This window comes from Nomia melanderi, chromosome 14 (genome assembly GCF_051020985.1).
Source record: "Nomia melanderi isolate GNS246 chromosome 14, iyNomMela1, whole genome shotgun sequence".
NCBI lineage: Eukaryota > Metazoa > Arthropoda > Insecta > Hymenoptera > Halictidae > Nomia > Nomia melanderi.
The window spans coordinates 8,019,691-8,035,122 of NC_135012.1; the positions used below are offsets into that span (position 1 = coordinate 8,019,691).

General features: G+C 33.8%; 1 protein-coding gene across 3 annotated transcripts in view; it reads right to left on the reverse strand.

Moving 5' to 3' along the window:
• Positions 1–607: 607 nt before the first annotated feature.
• LOC116433831 (uncharacterized) overlaps positions 608–15,432 on the reverse strand; it is a 69,757-nt gene continuing 54,932 nt past the window's right edge. For all 3 annotated transcript variants that reach the window (XM_031992371.2, XM_031992373.2, XM_031992374.2), the window contains exon 9: positions 608–15,102. In XM_031992371.2, coding sequence (XP_031848231.1) covers positions 15,060–15,102 — 43 coding nt within the window. In that variant the 3' untranslated portion in view covers positions 608–15,059. The remainder of the gene's footprint in view (positions 15,103–15,432) is intronic.

A 15,432-nucleotide genomic window follows, 5' to 3' on the forward strand; every position in this document is an offset into this window, starting at 1 on the left:
TTTTTTATAATCGCGAGTCCCTACTTAAACGATACAAGTAAGACTATATGATCATTCAATGTTCAGATTGAGTTTGTTAGATGACGTAACGATAAACATAATTTTTAATTAAAAAAACTCTAGACTTGGAAACAAAGTATATAACTCTACGTGATATTACCAAAATATTTATATATTTACAAACAATCGTAAGCTTAAAGATGTGAAATAAAATTTTCTTTTCGATTGAATAAATAAATATATTGTTTTATAACACAAACAAAGAATTTTTCGATTGCAAAACATTGTGAATTTGTTTCATCCCAGATAAAAAGATAAATATTAACGTCTATGGTACAATATTCTGAAATCAAACACAACAGGAATCATAACCTCAATTTTGTTCGCTTCGTAACACGTATAAGAAGAAACGTCTACAATGAAGCTTGTAAACGTCTTGTTTGGTCACGAATCAAATTACCTTGCGCAATAGAAACAACTTGTGTGCTCGATGAAACATCATTAAAACACATAACATTCAACAAACGGAAAGTTCCTTCTAATTGACATGTGAGTTTACGGTAGGATCGTGAAAAGATGGGGCAAGTAAATAAATAAACAGACACAATAAACAAAATAATCCGTGAATTTATTAAAAATAACACAGGAAAGAATAAAAGAAATGACAAACAACAAATCAGGACAATGAAGCCGCACTAACCAGTTAGGACGATCGTCTAATTAATTAATTGGTGTCAACTAATCGTAACTTAGTACTAGTAGCATATCACAACCGGCGGTATTTCTCTCGATGTTTTTTTTTTTTACATTTCTAGCTTTCGAGGGAAAACCATCGGTATTGCCATCACTTCAAGTTCATCTGTTTTCGCACGTGGGGCTATTCTACAAATCATTCCTTTCCACTTGCTTCGCTGACAGCCGAATCAACGGCGGAAACGCGAAACAACTGTTACACTTCGACCGTTTCTTGTCAATGTAACATTACAAACTATTTCCCATTAGTAACTGCAACATTACACTAAACCCTTTGTTCGCTTCGTTGTTAAGGAGATCGTAAAATTATTCATTAGAAATATTCTGCAGTTACCGAGCACACGGAGATCTTTCGCATTGACAGTTGTTTCGAAGCGTCCAGCTATTCGACTGGTGTTCTCAAGTCCACTGTTACCATCGAGTTCGCTACCAAACTGTAACGTTTCAAACTAGAAAGATAGCAACTACGTTGATGTAAAATTGCCCAAACATACAAAATAACAAATATGAGTTTCAATTTATTTCTAAAGGAACGAACAGATTTGTTGTAGTCTTCTCTAAATACTAAAAAGAATATCTATAAAATATGTTATTAGTCCCATTTTATAGGTTATGACGTGTTCGTAAAGATTCAAGTAGAATTGAGGTTAGCTGTCAATTGGATAGTGTATCGAATACAAAGTATTATTGAGAATTATAAAAAAATATATAGATATATAGCTATGTCATGCAGAAATGAAGAGTTTGATCATATTTACTATTTTCCATACAGTTCAGGCAAGAAAGGAGAACCTGAAAAATGAATTATTCAATTTTGATCGTTATTTTGGTTGACATGTTTTCCTGAGATGTACATTCGATGTATCAATATTTTCATTTTTAGTCGAAATCTTGTAATCGAGAAAATTTGAAAATTGTAGTTCGAATGAATAACGGGGCAATGCAGACCTCCTCGAAACACCAACGAATAAGCTGCTTACTTTAGTAACAACTATTTAAACAAGTTCCACCGTTGATTCGTTTACAAAATGTCTGGAAAATTGTTTACACGTTCGTTTACAATATCGGTGTCTACCAAAGCAAAGCTAACATCAAAGCTTGACTAACTACGAAAACTGATAACGATGATTTCCTTGTTATTTTTTCCCACGTGATACATGTAATCACTTCGACCCTTTCTATCTTCTTTCTTTTTTTTTTGTTTGTCGACGGTGCAATTTTCATTAAAAAAATATCACTTAAATCGACTCGGTTGTTTAGACGGACGTGGTCAGAGGTTTGAAATTATCGTTCGAAATGAACATTTCGAGTACGGTAACGAACCCGTGTGAAAAGAATCGAATCGGTGTTTCTCAACTAACGAATATTACAGAAACATATGATTTCACCTGGAACATCAATAAAGAAAATAATCGACGATAAACAGAATTAATCTATAGGATTGCGGAGTTAGTGTTAGCGCACGGTTGAGAAACACGAGTGATCATTGTTAATATAAAAATGGACCTACAACGTGAATGAACACCCATCTCCAGAATGTCTACGTAATCTTTACTTAATTATACTAGTTTAATTATAGAAACGAACAGTAGTCGCTCAATTTATATCTTCGACAGCAATTATATTACGTCAGAATTTTAACAAAGAAATAGTAAAAAATTTAGGGTAAGCAACAATCTTTCTTATCCGCTAATTATTCACAGATTAATCGATGAACGAATAGTAAATATTAATAGTAATCATAATAATAATGCCATCAACCAATTTATATCATCAAAAACAGGTTAATTAGTTGTTTACTTAGAATAACGAAGGTTCCCTTCGCTTTTAATCATAATATATCCGCGCCAATGACTTTCATTAATCGCCTATTTCGACTATTACAATTAACTCTTTACCAGAGAAACTTATTAAATTATTAAGAAATCAATAAATTAATGAATAAAGGATTGCTCTTTTAAATATTTCCACGGCATAAATAAACGACGGTAAAGTAAATAAATATTTATTATTTGTAAATTGTCTTATCACACGGTAACTATGCAGAAGTCTTTCTTTGGGGAAATGAATCATCAGCGTTAAAACAATCGAACTCTTACTGTATTAATTAGGCAATGGTTGTTTGTTTATCAAGTTTCCATTCGTAGAAGACGTTTAGTACTTTAAACGACGACCGGGTGCAACACGTTTATCTTTCTCTTTTCTTTACATTTATATTTACCGATCGAAGAGAGTTATGTTTAACAAAATTCTTATTCGTTTGTATTGTTACAAAATTACACGCGATCTCCAATATTTTTCGTTATTTTATTTCTTTCTTTCTTTACAAACACGTTTAAACGACCGTTAGTTCAAAAGTTTATCGAGATGAACGAAAGGTTCGCGAAATTCATACGAAATACACGGTACCCTCAAACTTTGCTTATTAAAACCATCGAGTTTAGAAAAGAACGTTTAGTAATTTTTGTTAATCAGCGCCACTTTCCACTCTAATTAGGGTTACAAGTTGATCGAGAGAAAAGCTTGATCAACGACGAATCTTATCCCCAATTTCCTATCCACAATTTTTATTGGTAACAATCGGAATCTAAAAGTATACAAATATTTGTAACTATTGTGCACTCGTTAGTGGAAAATCGTGGATGGAAACCCTTTCCCTTGAACAGCCGTATAGTTCATAAATCACAACCGTTCGCTTCGAATCATCGAACTACTATAAATCTCATTCAACGACGTAACAGTGCGTATACATTATACTCCTCGTTCTCTTCAATGGAAACACAGGGAATTAAAGTCAACCCACAATTAAATTCGAAGAAATATAATTTGCAACTTGACGTGGCCAACGATTTTATATCTAGATGAATTTCTCTTTACATTCGTTTAAGAAGAACCAGCTTTTAAAGTGTTTCAATAGAAAACTTGATCTCCTTTTCTCACTAATTTAACACTTTATCCATCGCTTCTTATCAAGGCAACCACTAACTACCAATATAGTTTTCGTCATCGCATAGGAGTGTACGTTTTCACTCGTAAAGCTTAGTAACTTCAAAATCAAAGTACACTCGCGCCCTCAATTTAAGCGAGTCTCCCTTTTACGTGTAAATTAGAACACTATGTATACGATATAAATTTAGTAACACTGAATGAAATATACTTTTAGTTTCTGAAATCTCATTATTTCTTTCATTCGGCCATGCGAAATAATTGTGTACTTCTGAAACTTCTACCAGCTTTCCTTCCAATATTTTGCTTTCCAGTATTTAATACCGTATACTTTCCATTTTGTATATGTCGCTCTATAAAATCGTATTCTATAACAATTCAACGTGTTAATAGGCTTGCGATAGATAAAGTGTCAACCGGTCAGCCGTTGCAATCTCTTTGACAAGTGTATACCTAACAAAGTGTCGCGATAAGTGAGTTAACTGTTTTTGAACGAGTATACTCGTCGAAACACGAAACTTTGTCATTCCTCGTGACAAGTATCCTCCCCAAAGGCAGCGAACTACTTAATGAAATCGGGAAGTGTACGGTTCCTCGCGCGAGAGACAACGTTGATTACGTCGATGAATGAATTCGTCGTTAACCATCGCGTGTTCTTCGTCGATTTCGATTAATACGTCTAATTAGATACGTCTACTTAGGCTTAGATAATTCTATGTAAGGCATGGAGTATGTCATCTCGTTATCTGGTATCTAGATTACTCGTATAACTTCGTCTCGAAAACATCTTCTCGCTCCTCTCACGTACACACACGTACATGCACACGCGTCTCTCTCGATTCTTATTTTTCACGTAATCAAACGGTCAATTTCTCCCTAGAAAGTTCGCCTCGTCGGGGAAAGAAACAAAATAGAAGAGAAACAATGGTAAAAGGGAGGATTACACAGTTGCCGGACGAACCGTCCCGTTCTCTCTCTCTCTCTCATGCGAAATATTCTCCGTCCCCCCCCCCCCGTAAATTTTCTACCTATTTGAACTTTTTTTTCCTTTTACTTTCACTGACACTCGATCGCGTTTCGATTAAACACGGTCGGTTACCACGCCCCAAACACGAACGATTAAAATGTTCCGTTGAACGGTTACGTCGACGATTCCGCGGAAGAAACTCGTTTTCGCGAAATGGGAGTCGGGTGTCTCGCCACTCGGCGAATAATTTAAAAATGTGCACGCGTACCTACCTATATGGCGTCCCACGGCAGAAACAAGAGCAGAGAACACGAATCGTTCGGTAATTAGAGGCAGCCTCTCAGGCTGTTTCCACAGGACGATACGCGCGTCGCGATGCGTGCGCGAAATGCACAATGGAAAATCGAATACACGATGGAACCTTGATTAACCCTTCGCCGTGTAATGACAAGTGAGACTCGCGATGAAGATTTCTGGTTCAATATTGATGATAATCAATGTTACTTATCGTACGAAGATCGGAATTAATTGTTCTTCATGTTATTTTTGTTAGATATTATTTCGAAAATTATTCTTTCGTCATTATTATTTCAATAATGAACAGGCAGTATCCGTATTGGAAATAAATGTCCGAAATAAATTATTTCAAATAGTTATTTTTTATTTTCGTTTCAAATATGATTTTCTCAAGTACGAATATCGAGATAAAAATTGAATCGGTTAACACGTTGACTGCACGGTGGCCACTGATTACCGGAGTTTCAAAATTACTTGGAAGTAATTATCTTACGAGTCATAACTGACGTAGAATAAAAATGTTCAATAGCGTAAATAACTAGATAATAGAGTAACATACGAATCGTGGTACCAAACAATAATTTTTCCTTTTTATCTTCGCTAGGAAAAGAATAAGTCATACGCGTAATTTAACTGTTTTAACAAGTGTCAATTGCACGACTGGTACCACCCGTTACACGAGAGTTGGCACTTGGAACAGTATAATGGCAAAAGTGGTTATTCATTGTCTTTTGTTTATAGTTTTCATTGATTACGCGCGATCGTATCGACGAGTAGCAAATTAGTGTTGAAAATCAGATGAGAAAATATGAAAACTGGCCAATGAGATCAAAGCGTCAACTCTCGTGCAACGAACAGTAGGAGTGACGTAAAAAACGCAAGTCGAAAGGATGCGTAGTCGAAGTTCAACTGCATAGCAACACCGTATCGCGCGAGAATCGTCGTCTGGACGTTTCCATTTGTTTATACATATGTATAGTTAGCATTTATCCATTGTACGCGCATCGCGAAACGTGTATCGTCATGTGAACCGAGCCTAACGCGCGCCACGCTCGTCCGCGTGGTACCTCGTGAGAGAATCCACGAGAAAAAACTTGTCGCCGGCGAATACAACTAACGCCAGGGTTGTCACTTGCACTACTTTCAGACACAATTCCTGGATTTACGAGGCTGGATCGCCTGCTGGGTCGAGGTTAGCCTATCGTCGGCAAAATTAATTGCAACTAAAAACGTAATGGGTCGTTTGGGCTGACAATTCATTTTTATCTGCAGTTGGTAAATGGGTCCGCCTGTCAAATGGTATGTTCACGTCAATGCAATGGTTCTCAACCTCGGCTGCACGAAGAAATTACGCAATGGAAAAAGAAGAAAAAGATACACTTATTAAGAAGTACATATTGCGGCTAGCATGTTATGTGAATGATCAATTTAATTTAATAAATGTAATTATATATATTTTTTATTCACCTTAATATTTTATTTTCCTTAGCTGCATATTATGACAAGTTTCTTATAATCAATTTGGTATTAACGAATTTCTAACAAGGAAAAAATGTTTATTATAAACATTCAGTAGTTGCAGGTCTAAAATAGTACTTTTTTCAATTTTTACAAACTGGGGAATATTTATATATATATATATATATTAAGACCAATATAGTTGTATAATTATTTACGTGTTTAACTTTGTATCGTAACGTAAGAGAGATTAATACTATTATAAGGGCATTTACTTGCAGTTACGAAATTTGAAATAACTTTTTTCAAATAAACAGTTGATTAATGAATTATAAACGTTTTGCTAATTAGGAAAATCAGATGTCGTGAGATGTGCAGCTGGGGAGAGGTTGAAAACCATTGTCTGGAACAACAACTATATTTTTCAAAAGAAAATGTCTATAAATTTTACTGTAATCCAAATGTATCTGAAAACTTGTGGTTGTAGAACAAGGATATTGCTTTTAAAAATGTTACCTTAATTAAATGTATAACGTAAAAAATGTTACTGCAATTAAATGTATTTATTCGACATTCAACGAATTTAATAAAATTTGAAATGCATGATATATTTCATGAAAATCTTGTTTAGTTTTAAAACGTACCATTTTTGACTATTGAAGTGACAACCCTAGCTAAACCACCCTTCTGCTTCAACTTCTGTTTAACCTAGAGTAAAAGACACCACAAATTCTCTGCCCTAAGTAAATTAGCTCGTTGATCAATGACTAATTTGTTGGCCGCCTATTAATCAGTAAATAACAACAATTGGAATCCGACTAGAGCCGAAAGTGAATTGTCTGTTAATTATTAATTACTAGCGCAACCATCCATCACAAAGGTTTCTGTCTTTCGTTATCTCTAATTCTTGTTATTATTATTATATTATTTACAATGTATTTAGTCTTATAAAAAATAATTGTAGAGAATTCTAGTAATCGAATCTAATAATGAAAAATCATTTTTACGCGAGTAATATTTGACTCCGAACGAAATGATAATTTGGTCGAATACTTGATAACGAATCGATTAATTTCTGATTAATTTTCTATAAAATTTACAAACTATTTTGGAAGATTTAACAATACAACGAACGAGAATGTTTATACACATCTCAAATAATTTCTTTTTTATACTAAGCAATAGAATTATTTACAAACCCTTCAGAAGAAGTTGGAAAATATATTGCACGAAAGTGGTCTGAGACTTCTTCTTAAAAGAAAAACAGATAAATAACACAGTCGATCAATCGACCAATCGATCTTTGTGTTTTCAATTGTTCGGAATGAAAAAGAACGCTGCAACAGTAGAAAACAAGGTTAACCGTTACGTAAATATAATTCGAAAGTAACTAGACGCTCAAGAAAAGTTTTCTAATTTTTCTTGTTATCTTTTAAATACTATCTACCAATTTAGAAAATTTATTGCTACGTTCGTTTTTTTTTCCATATGAAAAATTTCTGTGAAAATTCTTTTCCGAAATTGGTTTACTTCGTAACAAAACCGATGGATCTTTCGTTAACTCGAACACTGATTCGAACTAATTCAAATAAACAACGCTTCTTATATTCTGACGAATGTTCAAACAAATTACCGAATTCTGTTTACGAATGATGGATATATGTTTAGATGCTCAACAAGTCTGTTCAACTATACGGCGACTGAAAGAATCAATAAATCTGTTAAGTCGAAGAAATCATACTAAAAGTGTTTTATTATTTTACGTAGTACCGTTATTAAAACAAACAATGAAACAATTTCAATAAAACAACGAATCATTACACTTAACTGTACCGATTTCAAATACGTTGTTTTTGTTTAAAGCGTGATGTCAGTTTAAGAAGATTCCTGAGGTGCTGGTTTGTTGTGATTGGGATTAAAAAGTCAAATTTTTGATATCCTATGTCAAATAAAATTATAATATTCTATAATGTCAAACATTACCCAAACAATTTAAATTTGGAAACATTAACATTATCAAAGTTGTCACATCTACGTACTATATAAAGAGGAACAAAATTATTTGCATAGTATGGTCTCGAAATTAAAAGACGTGATTATTGAAATTTCTTATATTACACAGCGACTTATATAAAACAAAAATAACCAAAGTAATAAAACATAATTCATTCTTGTATTTCGAATTGTTAAAAAAATAAATAATTAAATCTGTAGAGGAATTCAATACAACAAGAGTTTTTGTACACTCTTCTTTTCCAGTAATCAAAAATGAGTCTCTACTCAGATTACTTCAATTTTTCTGGAAAACGTTATACAGAAAATTTCTGATGAATTTTGTATCGTACTATTTAAGGAAAAGAAAATCTGCCGTCAAAGCAGCAATAAAAATGCAAATAAGAAAAGTGATAGTCTCGCGAATAAATCTGTTTTGCAACATATAATTCATTATGAGAAGCACAGTCTCATACTAAAATAACCGAAATAATATATCAATCGCTTCTATAGAAATGTAATTATTTCCGGAATGAAATATGAAATTACTGGCGGCTCGCAATGATTATCTCATTATTCGTTAAAACATAAACGAAGGTAATATTCCGGAAGTAGAATGTAACAGGTTATTAATTAAATACTAAACGCTGAATTTACATTAGTATTGAAGTCTTATTACTGTGCAAATATTTGAACCGAGTTCCATTGTTCCATATCTGAATTTTCCTATGGTACAATGGTAATTCATTTTACCTATGGTATAATACACAATGAACTGAACGATGGTAATTATCGTAACAAATATAGCTCCTTTCAGTTTCTCAGTTTTATGGTGCAAATATTTTTGTTCCCTATCATAAATTTTATTACTTAATATTTATCGTTTGATAAGAATTGCTGTTTACATCTCAGAAGTTACTGCTGCGGATGGGTTTAGCGGAAAAAAGCTCGCAAACCATGTCCTAGGGATCTTGTTAAACTTCTAGGTCATACTGTATTATTAAACAAATCTGCTGAGATCGACTCGTCTCTTAAAAAGAATGTCTTATTTCACAAATATCGCAATTAACCCCTTCTCCTATAACGTCGAGTCGGACTGGCGATGAAGATTTTCAACCGAATTCTACAAATTTAAATGTCATTCGTATAGTTTTCATATAAATGAAATATTACTTGTCCATTATCGATCTTTAATTTTTCGAGTAAACGTAGACACAGAATGAAAATTAAACTCGTTTCTGTTTTTACTACATTATTAACGATAAAGTACATTTCTTCAAGTACATTTATGAAAGAAATCATAGGACAAGGGGTTAAGAATTAAAAGTGGATTCAACGTAGAACTCGACAGGATTATATAAAATGCAAGATATAATCAGTGTAAAATGTGCAATCCTTAAAACGCGTTCTCACTGGCGGAAATTTGATGACTTAGGTCGCATGGCACACGTCCCTGCCGGGCCAAAGCCTCCTTCGAATGCATATAATCAGTTGCACTTCGTTTAACGTATTAATCTTTACGGTATAATGAGGTAATAATTCACGTAAAACTCAAGGAGAATTCATGGAGCGTAAACGTGGGCGTTTAATGTCACCTGTAATTTTGCAACACATGAGAACAGCGAGGGAGAGAGTCGATCGCAGTAAAACATGTATCGAGAAACTGAATTTCAACGTCATTTCATTATAACTCCAGTAATTGGTTGGACTTCAACGAAACAATACCAATGAACTGGGAAAAAACGTAAAAAATAAAGAAATTGACCTTGTGAAAGTGAACAATCGATTATTTCCCCGTCGAAATACCATGTTTTATTTGTTTAAACCTTTCATAGGCCTTGTAAAAATTATTTAGCTATTTACGTGTATATACATATATATGTATGTATTATATATATATATTTTTTTTTTCTATGTTACACATACATATATATATTATCACCAAATCAACAAATAAATATCCTAAATATATTAAATATCGTATAATATATGCTCTCCCAACAAATAATATATAAGTTCTCATCTATTCTCGTTAATAATAATTCAATATAATTATATGTACGCATATGTATCTGTATATGTAAGTACTCGTATACACATATACATATACTTATACTATACACATATAAATTTATTTATTTATTTGTATTTGTATTTATATATTTATATATTTATGTATATATATATATATATGTATATATACTTTTCTCATTTCTTTAATTCTTCGGTTCACGTGTCTATTTATTTTCTTTTTATTTTTTAAACCTTAGGCGTTTATCTATACGAAAACGACTACCCTTGTATCCCGGTAGCTTTGCATTTTCATCCCTCCATTCGTTACGCCATCCGCGGAGACGCGGAATCGCTTCAGAATCAACGAAAAGATGGCGATTGACTTTTCCTATGTATTTAATAATATCGTCGCTCCTTCGTCGTTCAAACCCGCAGCATACGAACGAATAAAATTATCTAAAAAGAAGTTACGCGGACATTTATAGCACGATTCGTCGGATTAGGGTGTTCCCCGGGCTTCGATGGAAACCTCCTCGCGTAGCGCAGAAGCGTTCACCCAACATTTCAATAAAACGATCACCGAGCGAATGTGATTCCGATGATCGACGATGTTCTTAACACTAACACCACTCGACAGGTTAAATTGACCCACTTCGGAATTCTAATTTTGCAAGGATATAAATTAAGAAGGTGTGTCTGCGAATGATTTTTAATCACATTTTTGTATTTGTAGAGATGGAAAATTAGGAAACCCTTCGAATCTCGCGAAACTTGTTCGTATTTTTGTTATAAATTGGAAATAAGTCACTGTAATTACTCGGTAGTTTTAGTGTTAATTGCATCTCTTTTTCCGTACCAAAGACGAGTTGCTCGAAGCGTATACTTGAAGTCTCTTTTGATCGCGTTCCAAGGAAACGTATGTGAAATTAATTGTACGCTAGAAATCAATTGCCACTTTTTCAATGTTTCCAATACAGAATGTGTAATTAAGCGGAAAATGTTCATCGGGAACGAGAAAGGAATATAGAATTCTGAATAGATTAATGATCTTTCCGCTAATTTAGCAGGCAAGCGTAGAGTGGGTTGGAAAATACTTGCCCGGTTTACTTCACACGTATGAGAACCGTTGACAAAAGTTTGACTTACTAATTTGTGGGTTTTGTGGTTCCTGTATATTACACGATAACAATGTATTAGAGAGTAGAATATTTATTTCTTGTTCACTTGTTTTCTTTTATGTGTCGTACCCGTGGGGCAGTCGAAGTAAACTTTGGAGACACTTTATCGTTGAAGTTCACTTTGATAACAAAATGGCAGAAACTATTTATTCGTAAAACACGGACACTAACAGTTTAATATTTTGAATCAATTCGAATGTTCGTTATTTATTAAAAAAATAGAAAGTAATGTGGCTCGGTATATCACCTTAATCATCGATTTTGATTTCAACAGACAATTATTTTTTTTCATTGTTCTTTTATCTAATTCACACACCTCGTGCTATTTTATAACACGTTCCCATCTGAAATTATTTTATCTCACAATAATGATAATACTTTGTTTATTAGGTAATTCACCTATAGGAAAATGATCATTAACAAAAATACAGGTTATTTGAATGTAGAAAAACGTAAAATAATGTTAAACGATGATTTCATATAAAAACGTATCAATGGTCGAATATTTTTACAGAAGTTTAGAGATTTATTCTTTTTTTTGTGTATTAAGAAATACTCTTTTTCACTAAGAAATTAAAGTTATTCGTACACGGTCAGCGATTCTAAACTTTTGAGTCCAGAGTTGCACTATGAGAACCACTGCAGTAACTCTTGGAAATCCCCATTACAGCTACCACAAGTCAGAATTAAGTAAAATCTGATCACATACTGACACTGACAATTAAAATGTAACTCTCGATTCAATTGCACGTTATCCTTCTCAACTGTTAATTAGGACTCGCAGTGATCAATTTTAATTTCACCTGAAACAGTATTAATTAACAACTATGAAAAGTAACTTACAATCGAATCAATTAGTAGGTGCATTTTGATCATCAGATTACATTTCGTCCAACTCTGTCATAATGATCACTGTACAGGATGTCCCCGAATAAATAGGAAATGTTTTAGGATTTTCTCTACACATCTAAACTATAAAAAAAGTTCACACCAATATATATCCTATTTGATTTTCTTTTAAAGTTGTAGCGGATTCAATGTTCAACTAACATTATCTGTTACCTTTCGTAAGAATTATTTAAAACAGTTTCCTTGCATTTCGATAGAAGTCTGTCTACAGTTAAACAGTTTGGGAAGAATTGAACACAAAGACAAATAAAATGTATGTTTACACGAACTACTTTTAACGTTTAGCCGTGCTAAAGTCACTCTTAGAATGTTTTCTACATATTCTGGAACACCTTGCACAACTGTCTGCATGTTTGGTTTAACATAGACCAGACTATAGTTAACATGTTACTAGTAGATCAGACTATAGTTAGCCTGCTAGTAGTAGATCAAAGTATAGTTATTCTTCTACTAGTAGTTCGAACTGTGGTTATTCTTCTACTAGTAGTTCAAACTATAGTTATTCTTCTACTAGTTGACTATACTATAATTAGTCCGTTGCTAGTAGACCAAACTATAGTTAGCCAAATAGGCTATAGATTTATAGTCTTCGTCACTGGCTCTGATACATGTGCATATATATGGGCAACTGTTTTCATGCCCACCCTGTATTTACCTGTTTTTATGCTACGCTTGTATGGATTACTCAAGCAACATCTTTCCTTACCGTTTCGTTATTAGAAAGAAAAAAAAATGTAAGTTGTATTAGTTCTCCCTAGAAATGAAGCTTATTCGGAATTAATCAGGCATAAATTCAATCCGTTTCATCCTTTTCCTAATTAACTCGTTTAATGCCTTTCTAAGGGGGTTGCTAGTGCTACGTCCGCTCACGTATCATTGTGAACGAAATATTTTTCATGTTTTTCTTTTTTAGTTTCGTATTCATTTAACTCTATCCCGGGAATCGTGTTATTCGAATTTCACAGGATTCCGAAATTAACAATTGGTTCCATCTGTCTGGGCCCGACCACCAAAATAGCGGCCGCTCTCTCGCGTTTATCGGAGCTTATTGCGCGCAAATTAGATGCGTTCCCTTTTTTTATTCAATAAAAATTCCTCGTAAAGATGTTTACGTTTCGTTTCCATTTATACGTTTACCGTATCTTTTTATCGTTTCGTTTAAAATATAAAATTTGTCTGAATTCGTTTTTGAAACTTCCACGTTAAAACCGACCGTTTCGCGTTGAATTAACCGTTTATTTGGAACACATTGTAGTCAGCACGACTTTAATTTATTCTCATTATGATATTTTTAAAGCGATCGTTTCGATTTGTTTTTCACTTTGCTTCGAAATCGCCGCGTTGAGAATTAATTTTAATTTCTTCGGATTTCCGCGAATTTTATCCTTCGAATAAAATTCTTGGCAATTTAGTGCGTTTCGTTAATTAGACGAATTCTATCGTAGAATGCGAATATCTTTGTAAAAATGTGGAAAGTAGTAAGGCAATTCTGTAGACAATTTAATACGATTCGTCGTGGTTCGTTGAACATTTTCGATATCGATGAAAGAATGTTAAAAATGTAGACTCATAAATTTTTCTTTTCGAATTAGAAACTATGAAAATGTTGCGCATTCATCGGGAAAAAATACGAAACGATCATTTCTTTTAATACGTAAATTTAGAGAAATGTTAATTACATGGAAAACTTGATTTCGGAATTACATTCTTTCATCCGTGTGCTTCCCGAAATACGACAAAAACGTTCCATCGAAGGATTCGTTATTAAATGTAATTATAAAACTGAATTCACTGACTCAGAGTTAAAAGAAAGCAGTAATTATCATTTTAAAAGAGTTGTCATTCGATCTTAAGGGACTACTACTTTCCAAATTTCAAACTGAGAGGTTCATAACAAAAAGTTACAAGTAAATGAAACTTAACATATTACTAATATATTCCTCTATTCTATTCGTACACGGGGTACTAAAAATATAAGAAACTTCTTATCAACGTCGTGGTGTCGAACTTCCATCATCGAATATTACAAATTCCTGATGACTTTAATTCCACGCATTTCATATGCGTCAATTAAATTGACGCAAATAAATTGAACAAACCCTGTTGCTCACAATTACATATTAGAAACTCGCCTATCAGAATAGGTGGTTTCCGTGGTTATTATTGGTGGAACCGTGAACAACCGATAACAGCTAATAACTTCGATTTCTCTCATGTGGACTGACTTCGTTATGAACCCCTCAATTGACAGTATTTTAATAACCGGGAGGGTTCACTCTCTGAGTAACTCATGGTACAATTTATCGACTGTCCCATAAGTCTTCGAAAGTTCCAGCCGAATGGTTCGTATAATGTAAAACGCGGCCGGATTAAGCCGTGGAGCAGCTCAATCGAAGAAAGTAATTTGAACGCGTCGAAGAGAGACGACAGACGAGAAAGGCTGATGATGCAGCCTGGTTAGTCGCCAGATGGCTTTAAAGTCAAATGAATGCTCCGAAGTTCTTCAAATGTCCGAAGTTCCATGCTTATCGCACCCCTACCACCTCTCACTTATCTTCCTGATTCGACCTTTCCGTTTCGTGTTTCTCACTGTGAACAGACATCAATTCATCCAAATACTTTGCTTTGTATTTATGCGATGCTCCTCCGCTGAAACATAATGATTATTTATTTCCAATTTACACATAATCTACACATTTCCAGATCCATACGATACGATCGACGAAGATTTCCTCGGTAATTCGGAAGAAACTATTTGCCTTCTCCTCCGTCGCAGCGATCGACAAGCTAAAAGTGCACAGGGGCAAGAGGGGATATACTTCGACACACTTTGTCATTAGCCGAGTCGCGCAACAAACACAAGTGAAACGAAATGCGACGATGTACAGTTGGGAGATGACTTGATATCTAACGGGACAG